This window comes from Drosophila biarmipes, unplaced genomic scaffold (genome assembly GCF_025231255.1).
Source record: "Drosophila biarmipes strain raj3 unplaced genomic scaffold, RU_DBia_V1.1 ptg000005l, whole genome shotgun sequence".
Taxonomy (NCBI): Eukaryota; Metazoa; Arthropoda; class Insecta; order Diptera; family Drosophilidae; genus Drosophila; species Drosophila biarmipes.
In genome coordinates, this window is record NW_026114527.1 from 4,056,864 (window position 1) to 4,073,392 (window position 16,529).

The window sequence follows — 16,529 nt, forward strand, 5'->3', positions numbered from 1 at the left end:
TTTTTTAAAGGAAAACACTTAGAAAACAAAAAAGAGTTGAAAACGTAAAAGAGGTGTTTTGAAGGGTTTTAGGTTTTTTAGAATTCGAAAAGGCGGAACAACAGATAATAACACAGTTTGAACAAAATTTCCAGCCAGTGGAAATATTACTACTTTTTAAGGAAAAGACCCCCTCCATCTCAAGCCATTCTAAGAAAAACTGATAACTTTACTTTAGGGTTCTAAAAAAAAACTGTAAATATCACCTTTAGACGTAAAAATGTGGTTAGTGTCTTAAAAAAACGTGGAAAGAAGCCTCTAACTAAATGAAAAATATTTTGAGTCGAATAATTTTATCGAAGGATTTTCGTGATATCAGCCCCAATATCAACTGTGTAGAAGGACATATAAGCAATTTAGTGACATATCAATAAAATTAAAATTATTTAGACAATAAAATGTTATTATTGGTTTGAAAAACCGTGATTTTACAAAAACTACACGTTATAACCCCTTCCCCTTAGAGTCATCCATTCAGATCGGTTGGGTTTTTCGACAAATGTGAAACTCTGATTCCCACAGGGCACATCCACCATCTACCATAATCAAACAAAATCTTTAGCTTCTGCGATTCTTCACTGTCATCATTGCTTACCTTTTCACAGTGAATTTTTAAATGTTCAATGACAAGAAGAATAACTCAAAGTTGCACCGAAAAAAAACGCTAACCATCGCATAAGAGTCGGTTTAAATTGAATGGGGAACTATATGGGAAATTTTCCATATGAACTATCTACTGTGTGTGGATTTCCGTGGGAAGACGCTATTAGGATCAACAGCTATGTAAGCAGATATTCTTATTAACGTAATTTAATTACCGCATAGTCAATTTTTTTGTCCAGTGTTATATGTCTAAAGAAAAAGATATTTGAAAGCACGTCAACGAACGGAAATGTTGCTTGATATACATAGTACATAGCCAAAATGTTAAATGTCAAATCAAGGTGTTTAAATAATCGAAGTGTATTTAGTTGCTTACAGGAATCCCCTTAAAGCAGCGACAATGATTTTAAGCTTGTGTGCGCAGATGGTATACAAATTTGCATCGATGTGTTTATAAGGCAACTATAAGCCATCCCTCTCAATCACTTACATACTATTTGTACAAAAAAAACATTGTTGGTCCAAAATATATCAGGTTTATCATGGTGCCTTTATTGACCAAGTTTGTTCGGCGCTCTTACTCAAATCAATTGAGCGAATTCCAGGTGGCTTTACTGGCGCGTGGATTGCCAAGGAAGGAACCCATTAATGGAGTTCAGGACATAATAGTCGTCGCGTCCGGAAAGGAAGGTGTAGACAAAAGCACCATCGCGAGTGAGCTTGGCTGAATTATTCTTAGGCATCTAACCACAGAAAAAAATTAATACTAAAAAAAAACAACTTTAGGGGTCTTCAACGTTTTTCTTGCATATGTATGTAATTTAAGTTTTAATGTTAAATAGCTGACGAACTATTAAAGCTATAACGAAATAAAAAGTATAACGAATTCATTAACATCAAGGAACGGCAGTTTGGTGGTAACGAGTAGATCACAATTTTGGTCAATTGACCTAAACCTATTTTTCATACACATATAAAAAAAATTTTTGGTGTGAACATGTTGGATGAAGGTTATGGACCGCAATCACAAGCCTTGAAAAAACATACTAAAATAGGGAGCAAAAAATAATACATTTTATATTTCTTAAGCTAGCTGTTCGGCATTAACCCCGAAAAGCAATTGAGAATGCGTGAGCAATATTTTATTATTAACGGAATTTTTAACCAAACTTAATTTTAGAAACAAGAGGTAAATATTACATCTTAAATATCGTCCTTTCTTAAGACGTTGGGCCAAATACGGATGAACTCATCAAGATCTAGGTCATTTTTCATTGTGTTAGTCCTTAATAATACTGTCACAACACTAGCTTATATAGCACTCGTTTGTATTCTTTTTAGAAGTGCAATACCCGATGTATTTGTTGGTTTGTATTCAAGCCAGTGTGGCCTTAAATTTAAACGCAGATATTACAACATTAGTCAACACTGGATCTTCAAGATATAACGGTCTGAAAATATTATTTTTTTACCCCAGTTTTTGTTGGGTTAAATAAAAGGTTTAAGAACTTTTGTTGGCTTGTTTGCTAGTTTTGGTGTATTTGTTATATTTTTTCCCGTTTTTGGCGATTTATGCCCCACGACTAACGAATATTAAATTTTTTCATTTAGTTTCTTATTGAATGTGAAAGATGTTCACTAATCGTAGTACAACCCGATTTAGTTCGCCTGTAAGTTTACATATATATATGTTTTGAGGTTTGATAAGTAAGTACTTGCATCCTGATTTTTCGTGCCATTTTAAGAATCCAGTGATCGAGTTATCGGGTTATTGGCTTATTGGTTATTCGATAGTTAGCTCTACACAATGTAAAGAGGCTTAAACCACTGTTATTCGACTTGTGGTGTAGATGTTATTAAAATATAGGTATAATTGATATAAATGATCATTTCCAAAATAAATATTACTAGATATGCTATTTGGTAATGGAAAATGTATCAGGCCTTAAAATAAGTATTATATGTTAGAAAAAATCAATAAGATGTATCAAATTTGACTGCCCCGCATATCAGTGAGAAAACACAGGAAAACAGACCCTTTTCATCGCGTTAACCGCCTTTCGCTATGGCTCCTATGGTTATCTCGATGCTAACCTACCAAAATCAGACCTATCTGTGACAAAAAAAAATTTTGTCCAATTTCAGTAATTATTTTTTAATGTTGGCAAACGATTTTAACCAAAAAATACATATTTGATTGATGATTTCTACAATATTATATTTTTAATAATATTTGTTATAAGGATGTGGGCAACATCCATTTTTTTTAAAGGAAAACACTTAGAAAACAAAAAAAAGTTGAAAACGTAAAAGAGGTGTTTTGAAGGGTTTTAGGTTTTTTAGAATTCGAAAAGGCGGAACAACAGATAATAACACAGTTTGAACAAAATTTCCAGCCAGTGGAAATATTACTACTTTTTAAGGAAAAGACCCCCTCCATCTCAAGCCATTCTAAGAAAAACTGATAACTTTACTTTAGGGTTCTAAAAAAAAACTGTAAATATCACCTTTAGACGTAAAAATGTGGTTAGTGTCTTAAAAAAACGTGGAAAGAAGCCTCTAACTAAATGAAAAATATTTTGAGTCGAATAATTTTATCGAAGGATTTTCGTGATATCAGCCCCAATATCAACTGTGTAGAAGGACATATAAGCAATTTAGTGACATATCAATAAAATTAAAATTATTTAGACAATAAAATGTTATTATTGGTTTGAAAAACCGTGATTTTACAAAAACTACACGTTATAACCCCTTCCCCTTAGAGTCATCCATTCAGATCGGTTGGGTTTTTCGACAAATGTGAAACTCTGATTCCCACAGGGCACATCCACCATCTACCATAATCAAACAAAATCTTTAGCTTCTGCGATTCTTCACTGTCATCATTGCTTACCTTTTCACAGTGAATTTTTTAAATTTTGAATGACAAGAAGAATAACTCAAAGTTGCACCGAAAAAAAACGACTAACTATCGCATAAGAGTCGGTTAAAATTGAACGGGGAACTATATGGGAAATTTTCCATATGAACCATCTACTGTATGTGGATTTCCGTGGGAAGACGCTATTAGGATCAATAGCTAAGTAAGCAGATATTCTTATTAACATAATTTAATTACCGCATAGTCCATTTTTTTGTCCAGTGTTATATGTCTAATGAAAAAGATATTTGAAAGCACGTCAACGAACGGAAATGTTGCTTGATATGCATAGTACATAGTCAAAAAAAATGTCAGCAATCAAGGTGTTTAAATAATCGAAGTGTATTTAGTTGCTTACAGGAATCCCCTTAAAGCAGCGACAATGATTTTAAGCTTATGTGCGCAGATGGTATAAAAATTTGCATCGATGTGTTTATCAAAGTTCCTTTACTAAGGGAACTATAAGCCATCCCTCTCAATCATTTACTTATTATTTGTAGAAAAAAAGCATTGTTGGTCCAAAATATATCAGGTTTATCATGGTGTCTTTATTGACCAAGTTTGTTCGGCGCTCTTACTCAAATCAATTGAGCGAATTCCAGGTGGCTTTACTGGCGCGTGGATTGCCAAGGAAGGAACCCATTAATGGAGTTCAGGACATAATAGTCGTCGCGTCCGGAAAGGAAGGTGTAGACAAAAGTACCATCGCGAGTGGGCTTGGCTGAATTATTCGTAGGCATCTAATCACAGAAAAAAAATTAATCCTAAAAAAACAACTTCAGGGGTCCTCAACGTATTTCTTGCATATGTATGTAACTTAAGTTTTAATGTTAAATAGCTGACGAACTATTAAAGCTATAACGAAATAAAAAGTATAACGAATTTATAAACATCAAGCAACGGCAGTTTGGTGGTAATGAGTAGATCAAAATTTTGGTCAATTGACCTAAACCTTTTTTTCATACACATATAAAAAAATTTTTGGTGTGAACATGTTGGATGAAGGTCTCAAGCCTGGCAATAACATGCTTAATTTTATATTTCTTAAGCAAGCTGTTCGGCATCAACCCCGAAAAGCAAATGAGAATGCGTGAGCAATATTTTAGTATTAACGGAATTTTTAACCAAACTTAATTTTAGAAACGAGGTAAATGTTAAATCTTAAATATCATCCTTTCTTAAGACGTTGGGACAAATACGGATGAACTCAACAAGATCTAGATAATTTTTCATGGTATTAGTCCTTAATAATTATACTGTCACAACACCAGCTTATATAGCACTCGTTTTTATTCTTTTTAGAAGTGCAATACCCGATTTATTTGTTGGTTTGTATTCAAGCCAGTGTGGCCTTAAATTTAAAGGCAGATATCACAACATTAGTCAACACTGGATCTTCAAGATATAATGGTCTGAAAATATTATTTTTTTACCCCAGTTTTTCTTTCTTTAGAACTTTTGTTGGCTTGTTTGCTTGTTATATATTTGCCCGTTTTTTGGCGATTTATGCCCCACCACTAACGAAGATTAAATTTTTTCATTTAGTTTCTTATTGAATGTGAAAGACGTTTACTAAACGTAGTACAACCCGATTTAGTTCGCCTGTAAGTTTACATATATATATGCTTTGAGGTTTGATAAATAAGTACTTGCATCCTGAATGTTGGCAAACGATTTCAACAAAAAAATACATATTTGATTGATGATTTCCACAATATTATATTTTTAATAATATTTGTTATAAGGATGTGGGCAACATCCATTTTTTTTTAAAGGAAAGCCCTTAGAAAACATAAAAGTGTTGAAAACGTAAAAGAGGTGTTTTGAAGGGTTTTAGGTTTTTTAGAATTCGAAAAGGCGGAACAACAGATAATAACACAGTTTGAACAAAATTTCCAGCCAGTGGAAATATTACTACTTTTTAAGGAAAAGACCCCCTCCATCTCAAGCCATTCTAAGAAAAACTGATAACTTTACTTTAGGGTTCTAAAAAAACTGTAAATATCACCTTTAGACGTAAAAAGGTTGTTATTGTCTTAAAAAACGTGGAAAAAAAACTCTAAATAAATGAAAAATATTTTAAGTCGCCCCAATATCAAATGTGTAGAAGGACATATAAGCAATTTGGTGACATATCAATAAAATTAAAATTATTTAGAAAATAAAATGTTATTATTGGTTTGAAAAACCGTGATTTTACAAAAACTAAACGTTATAACCCCTTCCCCTTAGAGTCATCCATTCAGATCGGTTGGGTTTTTCGACAAATGTGAAACTCTGATTCCCACAGGGCACATCCACCATCTACCATAATCAAACAAAATCTTTAGCTTCTGCGATTCTTCACTGTCATCATTGCTTACCTTTTCACAGTGAATTTTTAAATTTTGAATGACAAGAAGAATATCTCAAAGTTGCACCGCAAAAAAATGACTAACCATCGCATAAGAGTCGGTTTAAATTGAATGGGGAACTATATGGAAAATTTTCCATATGAACCATCTACTGTGTGTGGATTTCGCTATTAGGATCAATAGCTAAGTAAGCAGATATTCTTATTAACATAATTTAATTACCGCGTAGTCAATTTATTGTCCAGTGCTATATGTCTAAGAAAAAATTTATTTGAAAGCACGTCAACGAAGGGAAATGTTGCTTGATATGCATAGTACATAGCCAAAAAAAAATGTCAGCAATCAAGGTGTTTAAATAATCGAAGTGTATTTAGTTGCTTACAGGAATCCCCTTAAAGCAGCGACAATGATTTTAAGCTTATGGTATACAAATTTGCATCGATGTGTTTATCAAAGTTCCTTTAGTAAGGGAACTATAAGCCATCCCTCTCAATCACTTAATTATTATTTGCAGACAAAAAAGCATTGTTGGTCCAAAATATATCAGGTTTATCATGGTGCCTTTATTGACCAAGTTTGTTCGGCGCTCTTACTCAAATCAATTGAGAGAATTCCAGGTGGCTTTACTGGCGCGTGGATTGCCAAGGAAGGAACCCATTATTGGAGTTAAGGACATAATAGTCGTCGCGTCCGGAAAGGAAGGTGTAGACAAAAGCACCATCGCGAGTGGGCTTGGCTGAATTATTCTTAGGCAATTGGTCAATTGACCTAAACATTTTTTTCATACACATATAAAAAAAATTTTTGGTGTGAACATGTTGGGTGAAGGTTATGGACTGCAATCTCAAGCCTCGCAAAAACATACTTAAATAGCGGAACAACAGATAATAACACAGTTTGAACAAAATTTCCAGCCAGTGGAAATATTACTACTTTTTTAGGAAAAGACCCCCTCCATCTCAAGCCATTCTAAGAAAAACTGATAACTTTACTTTAGGGTTCTAAAAAAAACTTTAAATAAAAGGTGGTTAGTGTCTTAAAAAAGCCTCTAAATAAATGAAAAATGTTTTGAGTCGAATAATTTTATCGTAGGTTTTTCGTGAAACTCTGATTCCCACAGGGCATATCCACCATCTACCATAATCAAACAAAATCTTTAGCTTCTGCGATTCTTCACTCTCATCATTGCTTACCTTTTCACAGTGAATTTTTAAATTTTCAATGACAAGAAGAATAACTCAAAGTTGCACCGAAAAAAAACGACTAACCATCGCATAAGAGTCGGTTTAAATTGAATGGGGAACTATATGGGAAATTTTCCATATGAACCATCTACTGTGTGTGGATTTCGCTATTAGGATCAATAGCTAAGTAAGCAGATATTCTTAATAACATAATTTAATTACCGCATAGTCCATTTTTTTTTGTCCAGTGTTATATGTCTAAAGAAAAAGATATTTGAAAGCACGCCAACGAACGGAAATGTTGCTTGATGTAGCCAAAAAAAAATGTCAGCAGTCAAGGTGTTTAAATAATCAAAGTGTATTTAGTGCTTACAGAAATCCCCTTAAAGCAGCGACAATGATTTTAAGCTTGTGTGCGCAGATGGTATACAAATTTGCATCGATGTGTTTATCAAAGTTCCTTTACTAAGGGAACTATAAGCCATCCCTCTCAATCACTTACATATTATTTGTAGAAAAATAGCATTGTTTGTCCAAAGTATATCAGGTTTATCATGGTGCCTTTATTGACCAAGTTTGTTCGGCGCTCTTACTCAAATCAATTGAGCGAATTCCAGGTGGCTTTACTGGCGCGTGGATTGCCAAGGAAGGAACCCATTATTGGAGCTCAGGACATAATAGTCGTCGCGTCCGGAAAGGAAGGTGTAGACAAAAGCACCATCGCGAGTGGGCTTGGCTGAATTATTCTAAGGCATCTAACCACAGAAAAAAATTAATCTTAAAAAAACAACTTCAGGGGTCTTCAACGTATTTCTTGCATATGTATGTAACTTAAGTTTTAATGTTAAATAGCTGACGAACTATTAAAGCTATAACGAAATAAAAAGTATAACGAATTTATAAACATCAAGGAACGGCAGTTTGGTGGTAACGAGTAGATCAAAATTTTGGTCAATTGACCTAAACCTTTTTTTCATACACATATAAAAAAATTTTTGGTGTGAACATGTTGGATGAAGGTCTCAAGCCTCGCAATAACATGCTTAAATAGCGATCAAAAAATAATTAATTTTATATTTTTTAAGCAAGCTGTTCGGCATTAACCCCGAAAAGCAAATGAGAATGCGTGAGCAATATTTTATTATTAACGGAATTTTTAACCAAACTTAATTTAAGAAACAAGAGGTAAATATTACATATTAAATATCGTCCTTTCTTAAGACGTTGGGCCAAATACGGATGAACTCATCAAGATCTAGGTAATTTTTCATTGTCTTAAATCTTAATGATAATACTGTCACAACACTAGCTTATATAGCATTCGTTTCTATTCTTTTTAGAAGTGCAAATAAATCGGGATTTGTTGGTTTGTATTCAAGCCAGTGTGGCCTTAAATTTAAACGCAGATATTACAACATAGATATGCTATTTGGTAATGAAAAATGTATCAGGCCTTAAAATAAGTATTATATGTTAGAAAAAATCAATAAGGTGTAACAAATTTGACTGCCCCGCATATCAGTGAGAAAACACAGGAAAACAGACCCTTTTCATCGCGTTAACCGCCTTTCGCTATGGCTCCTATGGTTATCTCGATGCTAACCTACCAAAATCAGACCTATCTGTGACAAAAAAAAATTTTGTCCAATTTCAGTAATTATTTTTTAATGTTGGCAAACGATTTTAACCAAAAAATACATATTTGATTGATGATTTCTACAATATTATATTTTTAATAATATTTGTTTTAAGGTGTGGGCAACATCCATTTTTTTTAAAGGAAAACACTTAGAAAACATAAAAGTGTTGAAAACGTAAAAGAGGTGTTTTTAAGGGTTTTAGGTTTTTTAGAATTCGAAAAGGCGGAACAACAGATAATAACACAGTTTGAACAAAATTTCCAGCCAGTGGAAATATTACTACTTTTTAAGCAAAAGACCCCCTCCATCTCAAGCCATTCTAAGAATAACTGATAACTTTAATTTAGGGTTCTACAAAAAAACTGTAAATATCACCTTTAGACGTAAAAAGGTTGTTAGTGTCTTAAAAAAACGTGGAAAAAAGCATCTAAATAAATGAAAAATATTTTAAGTCGAATAATTTTATCGTAGGTTTTTCGTGATATCAGCCCCAATATCAAATGTGTAGTAGGACATATAAGCAATTTAGTGACATATCAATAAAATTAAAATTATTTAGAAAATAAAATGTTATTATTGGTTTGAAAAACCGTGATTTTACAAAAACTACACGTTATAACCCCTTCCCCTTAGAGTCATCCATTCAGATCGGTTGGGTTTTTCGACAAATGTGAAACTCTGATTCCCACAGGGCACATCCACCATCTACCATAATCAAACAAAATCTTTAGCTTCTGCGATTCTTCACTGTCATCATTGCTTACCTTTTCACAGTAAATTTTTAAATTTTCAATGACAAGAAGAATAACTCAAAGTTGCACCGAAAAAAAACGACTAACCATCGCATAAGAGTCGGTTTAAATTGAATGGGGAACTATATGGGAAATTTTCCATATGAAGTATCTACTGTGTGTGGATTTCCGTGGGAAGACGCTATTAGGATCAACAGCTAAGTAAGCAGATATTCTTATTAACATAATTTAATTACCGCATAGTCCATTTTTTGTCCAGTGTTATATGTCTAAAGAAAAAGATATTTGAAAGCACGTCAACGAACGGAAACGTTGCTTGATGTGGCCAAAAAAAATGTCAGCAATCAAGGTGTTTAAATAATCAAAGTGTATTTAGTTGCTTACAGAAATCCCCTTAAAGCAGCGACAATGATTTTAAGCTTGTGTGCGCAGATGGTATACAAATTTGCATCGATGTGTTTATCAAAGTTCCTTTACTAAGGGAACTATAAGCCATCCCTCTCAATCACTTACATATTATTTGTAGAAAAATAGCATTGTTTGTCCAAAGTATATCAGGTTTATCATGGTGCCTTTATTGACCAAGTTTGTTCGGCGCTCTTACTCAAATCAATTGAGCGAATTCCAGATGGCTTTACTGGCGCGTGGATTGCCAAGGAAGGAACCCATTATTGGAGCTCAGGACATAATAGTCGTCGCGTCCGGAAAGGAAGGTGTAGACAAAAGCACCATCGCGAGTGGGCTTGGCTGAATTATTCTAAGGCATCTAACCACAGAAAGAAAATTAATCCTAAAAAAAACAATTTCAGGGGTCTTCAACGTATTTCTTGCATATGTACGAGGTGTGTTCAAAAAGTAAGGTGACTTTGTATTTTTGAGAAAACTATTAATTTATTTATCAATATTAATGTTGTCCCCTTCAAAGTAATCCCCCTCAGATACAATACACTTATGCCAAAGGTTTTTCCAATCCTCAAAGCACTTCCCATAAGCACTTTTCGGTATAGAATTATTCTAAGGCATCTAACCACAGAAAAAAAATTAATCCTAAAAAAAACAATTTCAGGGGTCTTCAACGTATTTCTAGCATATGTACGAGGTGTGTTCAAAAAGTAAGGTGACTTTGTATTTTTGAGAAAACTATTAATTTATTTATCAATCTTAATGTTGTCCCCTTCAAAGTAATCCCCCTCAGATACAATACACTTATGCCAAAGGTTTTTCCAATCCTCAAAGCACTTCCCATAAGCACTTTTTGGTATAGCCTTGAGCTCTTCCAGCGATGCAGTCTTTATCTCTTCAATCGTTGCAAATCTCCGTCCTTTCATAGGTCTCTTTAGTTTTGGGAACAAGAAAAACTCACATGGGACCAAATCCGGTGAATAAAAAAATTTTTGGTGTGAACATGTTGGATGAAGGTCTCAAGCCTCGCAATAACATGCTTAAATAGCGATCAAAAAATAATTAATTTTATATTTTTTAAGCAAGCTGTTCGGCATTAACCCCGAAAAGCAAATGAGAATGCGTGAGCAATATTTTATTATTAACGGAATTTTTAACCAAACTTAATTTAAGAAACAAGAGGTAAATATTACATATTAAATATCGTCCTTTCTTAAGACGTTGGGCCAAATACGGATGAACTCATCAAGATCTAGGTAATTTTTCATTGTCTTAAATCTTAATGATAATACTGTCACAACACTAGCTTATATAGCATTCGTTTCTATTCTTTTTAGAAGTGCAAATAAATCGGGTTATTTGTTGGTTTGTATTCAAGCCAGTGTGGCCTTAAATTTAAACGCAGATATTACAACATAGATATGCTATTTGGTAATGAAAAATGTATCAGGCCTTAAAATAAGTATTATATGTTAGAAAAAATCAATAAGGTGTAACAAATTTGACTGCCCCGCATATCAGTGAGAAAACACAGGAAAACAGACCCTTTTCATCGCGTTAACCGCCTTTCGCTATGGCTCCTATGGTTATCTCGATGCTAACCTACCAAAATCAGACCTATCTGTGACAAAAAAAAATTTTGTCCAAAGTGAATTATTCTAAGGCATCTAACCACAGAAAAAAAATTAATCCTAAAAAAAACAATTTCAGGGGTCTTCAACGTATTTCTAGCATATGTACGAGGTGTGTTCAAAAAGTAAGGTGACTTTGTATTTTTGAGAAAACTATTAATTTATTTATCAATCTTAATGTTGTCCCCTTCAAAGTAATCCCCCTCAGATACAATACACTTATGCCAAAGGTTTTTCCAATCCTCAAAGCACTTCCCATAAGCACTTTTTGGTATAGCCTTGAGCTCTTCCAGCGATGCAGTCTTTATCTCTTCAATCGTTGCAAATCTCCGTCCTTTCATAGGTCTCTTTAGTTTTGGGAACAAGAAAAAGTCACATGGGACCAAATCCGGTGAATATGGTGGCTGAGGCATTATTGTGGTGTTGTTTTATCCAAAAAATCTCTCACATGCAAAGATGAGTGAGCAGGGGTATTGACGTGATGCAAAAGCCATGAATTGTTTTTCCACAATTCTGGACGTTTCTTTCGTATTGCTTCTCGCAAACGGCGCATAACTTCCTGATAATACTGTTTATTGACCGTACGACCATATGGTAAGAACTGCTGATGCACCACGCCATGGTAATCGAAGAATACAGTGATCAAAACTTTGACATTTGATCGAACCTGGCGTGCTTTTTTCGGCCTTGGCTCACCTGGGCTTTGGTTTCGATATCATAACCATATAACCATGATTCGTCACCAGTTATGACCCTTTTTAGTCGTCGTTGACGTCATCCAACAGCTCTTGAGCGATGCTTATGCTACGGTTCTTTTGGTCAAAATTCAGGAATTTTGGAACAAACTTCGCTGACACACGACTCATGCCCAAAACGTTTGAAAAAATTTCATGGCACGAGCCAAGCGATATACCGACATCTTCAGCAACTTCTCTGATAGTGATTCGACGATTTTCCAAAACAATTTTCTTCACTTCTTGAACGCTTTCATGAGTTGTAGACGTGCTTGGGCGTCCAGAGCGAGGCTCGTCATTGGCATCTTCCCGGCCATCTTGGAAGACTTTGTACCACTTGTAAACATTTTTTTTACTCAGAACAGTTTTACCGTATGCCACTGTCAACATTTCAAGTGTTTCGGAGCACTTAATTTTATTTTTTAAACAAAATTTGATGCAAATCCTTTGATCCATATTTTTCGATAGCAAAAAATCGCTGAGCACGCAAAACAACTTGTTACCTTTACGACTCTCACAACTAAACAAAAAAGGATATTCAATTGAAACTTGGTACAGATGTTAGGGAAGAGTGTACCAACATAACAAAACAAAAAAATCGATAATCGAAAATATGTTGCCCGCGAAATTTGAAAAGTCACCTTACTTTTTGAACATACCTCGTATGTAATTTAAGTTTTAATGTTAAATAGCTGACGAACTATTAAAGCTATAACGAAATAAAAAGTAGAACGAATTCATTAACATCAAGGAACGGCAGTTTGGAGGTCACTTGACCTAAACCTTTTTTTCATACATATATGAAAAAAAAATTTTGGAGTGAACATGTTGGATGAAGGTTATGGACTGCAATCTCAAGCCTCGCAAAAACATACTTAGCCCCGAAAAGCAATTGAGAATGCGTGAGCAATATTTTATTATTAACGGAATTTTTAACCAAACTTAATTTTAGAAACAAGAGGTAAATGTTACATCTTAAATATCGTCCTTTCTTAAGACGTCGGGCCAAATACGGATGAACTCATCAAGATCTAGGTCGTTTTTCATTGTCTTAGTCCTTAATAATAATACTGTCACAACACTAGCTTATGTAGCACAGCGTGACCCCGCCGTACCAATCGAAAAATACTACTTTTCTAAGAAAAATATACTAAAATATACTATTTCGATATTCACTAAATACTATAAAAATACCATAATAATTTTCAGTTAAAACGCCCAAAAATTTGAATTTCATATTAGAATTTTAACAATACAAAGGTATAAAAGATATTAATAACTTATTATTTAAAAAAATAAGAGTGTTTAGTCATTTCATTGTTTTTTTTGTATTAAAATTATTTAAATCCTTAAAACTAAACAATACAGTAAAATTAACAAAGAAAATTCATATAAATCCTTAAAACTAAACAATGTGTTAAAACTAAATAAAAAATTCATTTTAAGTACTTAAATCTAAGCAAGTGGGTAACATATTGAGTAAGAGGTTTCCTTTTGAGTATCAAATCTTATGCTTATTCTAATCTAATTTTCGTCATCAGAGCCTAAATTATTATTTTTTACATCTGCCGATAACATATGTCTATCTTTTCTAGATATCTATTTTTATCTATAATAATTTTTACCATATGCAGTGCGCATCCATCTTATTTGCGCTCCTGCCCAGCCATTTTGCATTTTCCGGCACAGTCCCCACTCAGCTCTATATTTCTGCTTATTGCTCATCTTAATTACTCACTTAAAACTTTATTTGATATGCCATTCAATGAAGCGGTTTTAGTGCGTTTGCAAAAGTAAGCGTCACATTTGTTGAAGTGTGACCAAACCGAAAATACCATATAATACCTAGCTGATAAAATACCAAAAAGTATTTAAAATACCATATTCGGTCACGCTGATATAGCACTCGTTTCTATTCTTTTTATAAGTGCAATACCCGATTTATTTGTTGGTTTGTATTCAAGCCAGTGTGGCCTTAAAGTTAAACGCAGATATTACAACATTAGTCAACACTGGATCTTCAAGATATAATAGTCTGAAAATATTACTGTTTTACCCCAGTTTTTGTTGGGTTAAATAATAGGCCTTAGAACTTTTGTTGGCTTGAGCTCTTCCAGCGATGCAGTCTTTATCTCTTCAATCGTTGCAAATCTCCGTCCTTTCATAGGTCTCTTTAGTTTTGGGAACAAGAAAAAGTCACATGGGACCAAATCCGGTGAATATGGTGGCTGAGGCATTATTGTGGTGTTGTTTTATCCAAAAAATCTCTCACATGCAAAGATGAGTGAGCAGGGGTATTGACGTGATGCAAAAGCCATGAATTGTTTTTCCACAATTCTGGACGTTTCTTTCGTATTGCTTCTCGCAAACGGCGCATAACTTCCTGATAATACTGTTTATTGACCGTACGACCATATGGTAAGAACTGCTGATGCACCACGCCATGGTAATCGAAGAATACAGTGATCAAAACTTTGACATTTGATCGAACCTGGCGTGCTTTTTTCGGCCTTGGCTCACCTGGGCTCTTCCATTGGGCTTTGGTTTCGATATCATAACCATATAACCATGATTCGTCACCAGTTATGACCCTTTTTAGTCGTCGTTGACGTCATCCAACAGCTCTTGAGCGATGCTCATGCTACGGTTCTTTTGGTCAAAATTCAGGAATTTTGGAACAAACTTCCCTGACACACGACTCATGCCCAAAACGTTTAAAAAAATTTCATGGCACGAGCCAAGCGATATACCGACATCTTCAGCAACTACTCTGATAGTGATTCGACGATTTTCCAAAACAATTTTCTTCACTTCTTGAACGCTTTCATGAGTTGTAGACGTGCTTGGGCGTCCAGAGCGAGGCTCGTCATTGGCATCTTCCCGGCCATCTTGGAAGACTTTGTACCACTTGTAAACATTTTTTTTACTCAGAACAGTTTTACCGTATGCCACTGTCAACATTTCAAGTGTTTCGGAGCACTTAATTTTATTTTTTAAACAAAATTTGATGCAAATCCTTTGATCCATATTTTTCGATAGCAAAAAATCGCTGAGCACGCAAAACAACTTGTTACCTTTACGACTCTCACAACTAAACAAAAAAGGATATTCAATTGAAACTTGGTACAGATGTTAGGGAAGAGTGTACCAACATAACAAAACAAAAAAATCGATAATCGAAAATATGTTGCCCGCGAAATTTGAAAAGTCACCTTACTTTTTGAACATACCTCGTATGTAATTTAAGTTTTAATGTTAAATAGCTGACGAACTATTAAAGCTATAACGAAATAAAAAGTAGAACGAATTCATTAACATCAAGGAACGGCAGTTTGGAGGTCACTTGACCTAAACCTTTTTTTCATACATATATGAAAAAAAAATTTTGGAGTGAACATGTTGGATGAAGGTTATGGACTGCAATCTCAAGCCTCGCAAAAACATACTTAGCCCCGAAAAGCAATTGAGAATGCGTGAGCAATATTTTATTATTAACGGAATTTTTAACCAAACTTAATTTTAGAAACAAGAGGTAAATGTTACATCTTAAATATCGTCCTTTCTTAAGACGTCGGGCCAAATACGGATGAACTCATCAAGATCTAGGTCGTTTTTCATTGTCTTAGTCCTTAATAATAATACTGTCACAACACTAGCTTATGTAGCACAGCGTGACCCCGCCGTACCAATCGAAAAATACTACTTTTCTAAGAAAAATATACTAAAATATACTATTTCGATATTCACTAAATACTATAAAAATACCATAATAATTTTCAGTTAAAACGCCCAAAAATTTGAATTTCATATTAGAATTTTAACAATACAAAGGTATAAAAGATATTAATAACTTATTATTTAAAAAAATAAGAGTGTTTAGTCATTTCATTGTTTTTTTTGTATTAAAATTATTTAAATCCTTAAAACTAAACAATACAGTAAAATTAACAAAGAAAATTCATATAAATCCTTAAAACTAAACAATGTGTTAAAACTAAATAAAAAATTCATTTTAAGTACTTAAATCTAAGCAAGTGGGTAACATATTGAGTAAGAGGTTTCCTTTTGAGTATCAAATCTTATGCTTATTCTAATCTAATTTTCGTCATCAGAGCCTAAATTATTATTTTTTACATCTGCCGATAACATATGTCTATCTTTTCTAGATATCTATTTTTATCTATAATAATTTTTACCATATGCAGTGCGCATCCATCTTATTTGCGCTCCTGCCCAGCCATTTTGCATTTTCCGGCATAGTCCCCAC

General features: G+C 33.8%; 1 protein-coding gene and 1 long non-coding RNA gene across 14 annotated transcripts; one reads left to right on the top strand and one right to left on the bottom strand.

Annotated features, from left to right (window-relative positions):
* Nucleotides 1–1,126: 1,126 nt before the first annotated feature.
* LOC127011717 (iron-sulfur protein NUBPL-like) lies at nucleotides 1,127–10,496 on the top strand. 12 transcript variants are annotated; one of them, XR_007764981.1, is made up of 3 exons: nucleotides 4,093–4,167; nucleotides 6,537–6,621; nucleotides 7,806–8,013. XR_007764981.1 is itself a non-coding variant. In XM_050889763.1 (3 exons), the coding sequence occupies exons 1-3, from the start codon at nucleotides 4,105–4,107 to the stop codon at nucleotides 10,244–10,246; spliced, it is 186 nt and encodes a 61-aa protein (XP_050745720.1). In that variant the 5' UTR covers nucleotides 4,099–4,104; the 3' UTR covers nucleotides 10,247–10,261. The 12 variants fall into 12 exon arrangements, 1 of the variants encoding a protein (XP_050745720.1); XM_050889763.1 differs by lacking the exon at nucleotides 7,806–8,013 and adding an exon at nucleotides 10,209–10,261 and having other exon boundaries at nucleotides 4,099–4,167; XR_007764977.1 differs by lacking the exons at nucleotides 4,093–4,167; nucleotides 7,806–8,013 and adding an exon at nucleotides 1,127–1,247 and having other exon boundaries at nucleotides 6,537–6,670.
* On the bottom strand, nucleotides 1,174–9,767 carry LOC122818734 (uncharacterized). Of its 2 annotated transcripts, XR_006368243.2 has the most exons (3): nucleotides 9,732–9,767; nucleotides 4,053–4,420; nucleotides 1,174–1,501 (listed from the first exon to the last, which is right to left on the bottom strand). It is a non-coding gene; the product is annotated as an uncharacterized LOC122818734 (long non-coding RNA). The 2 variants fall into 2 exon arrangements; XR_007764985.1 differs by lacking the exon at nucleotides 4,053–4,420.
* Nucleotides 10,497–16,529: the final 6,033 nt, after the last annotated feature.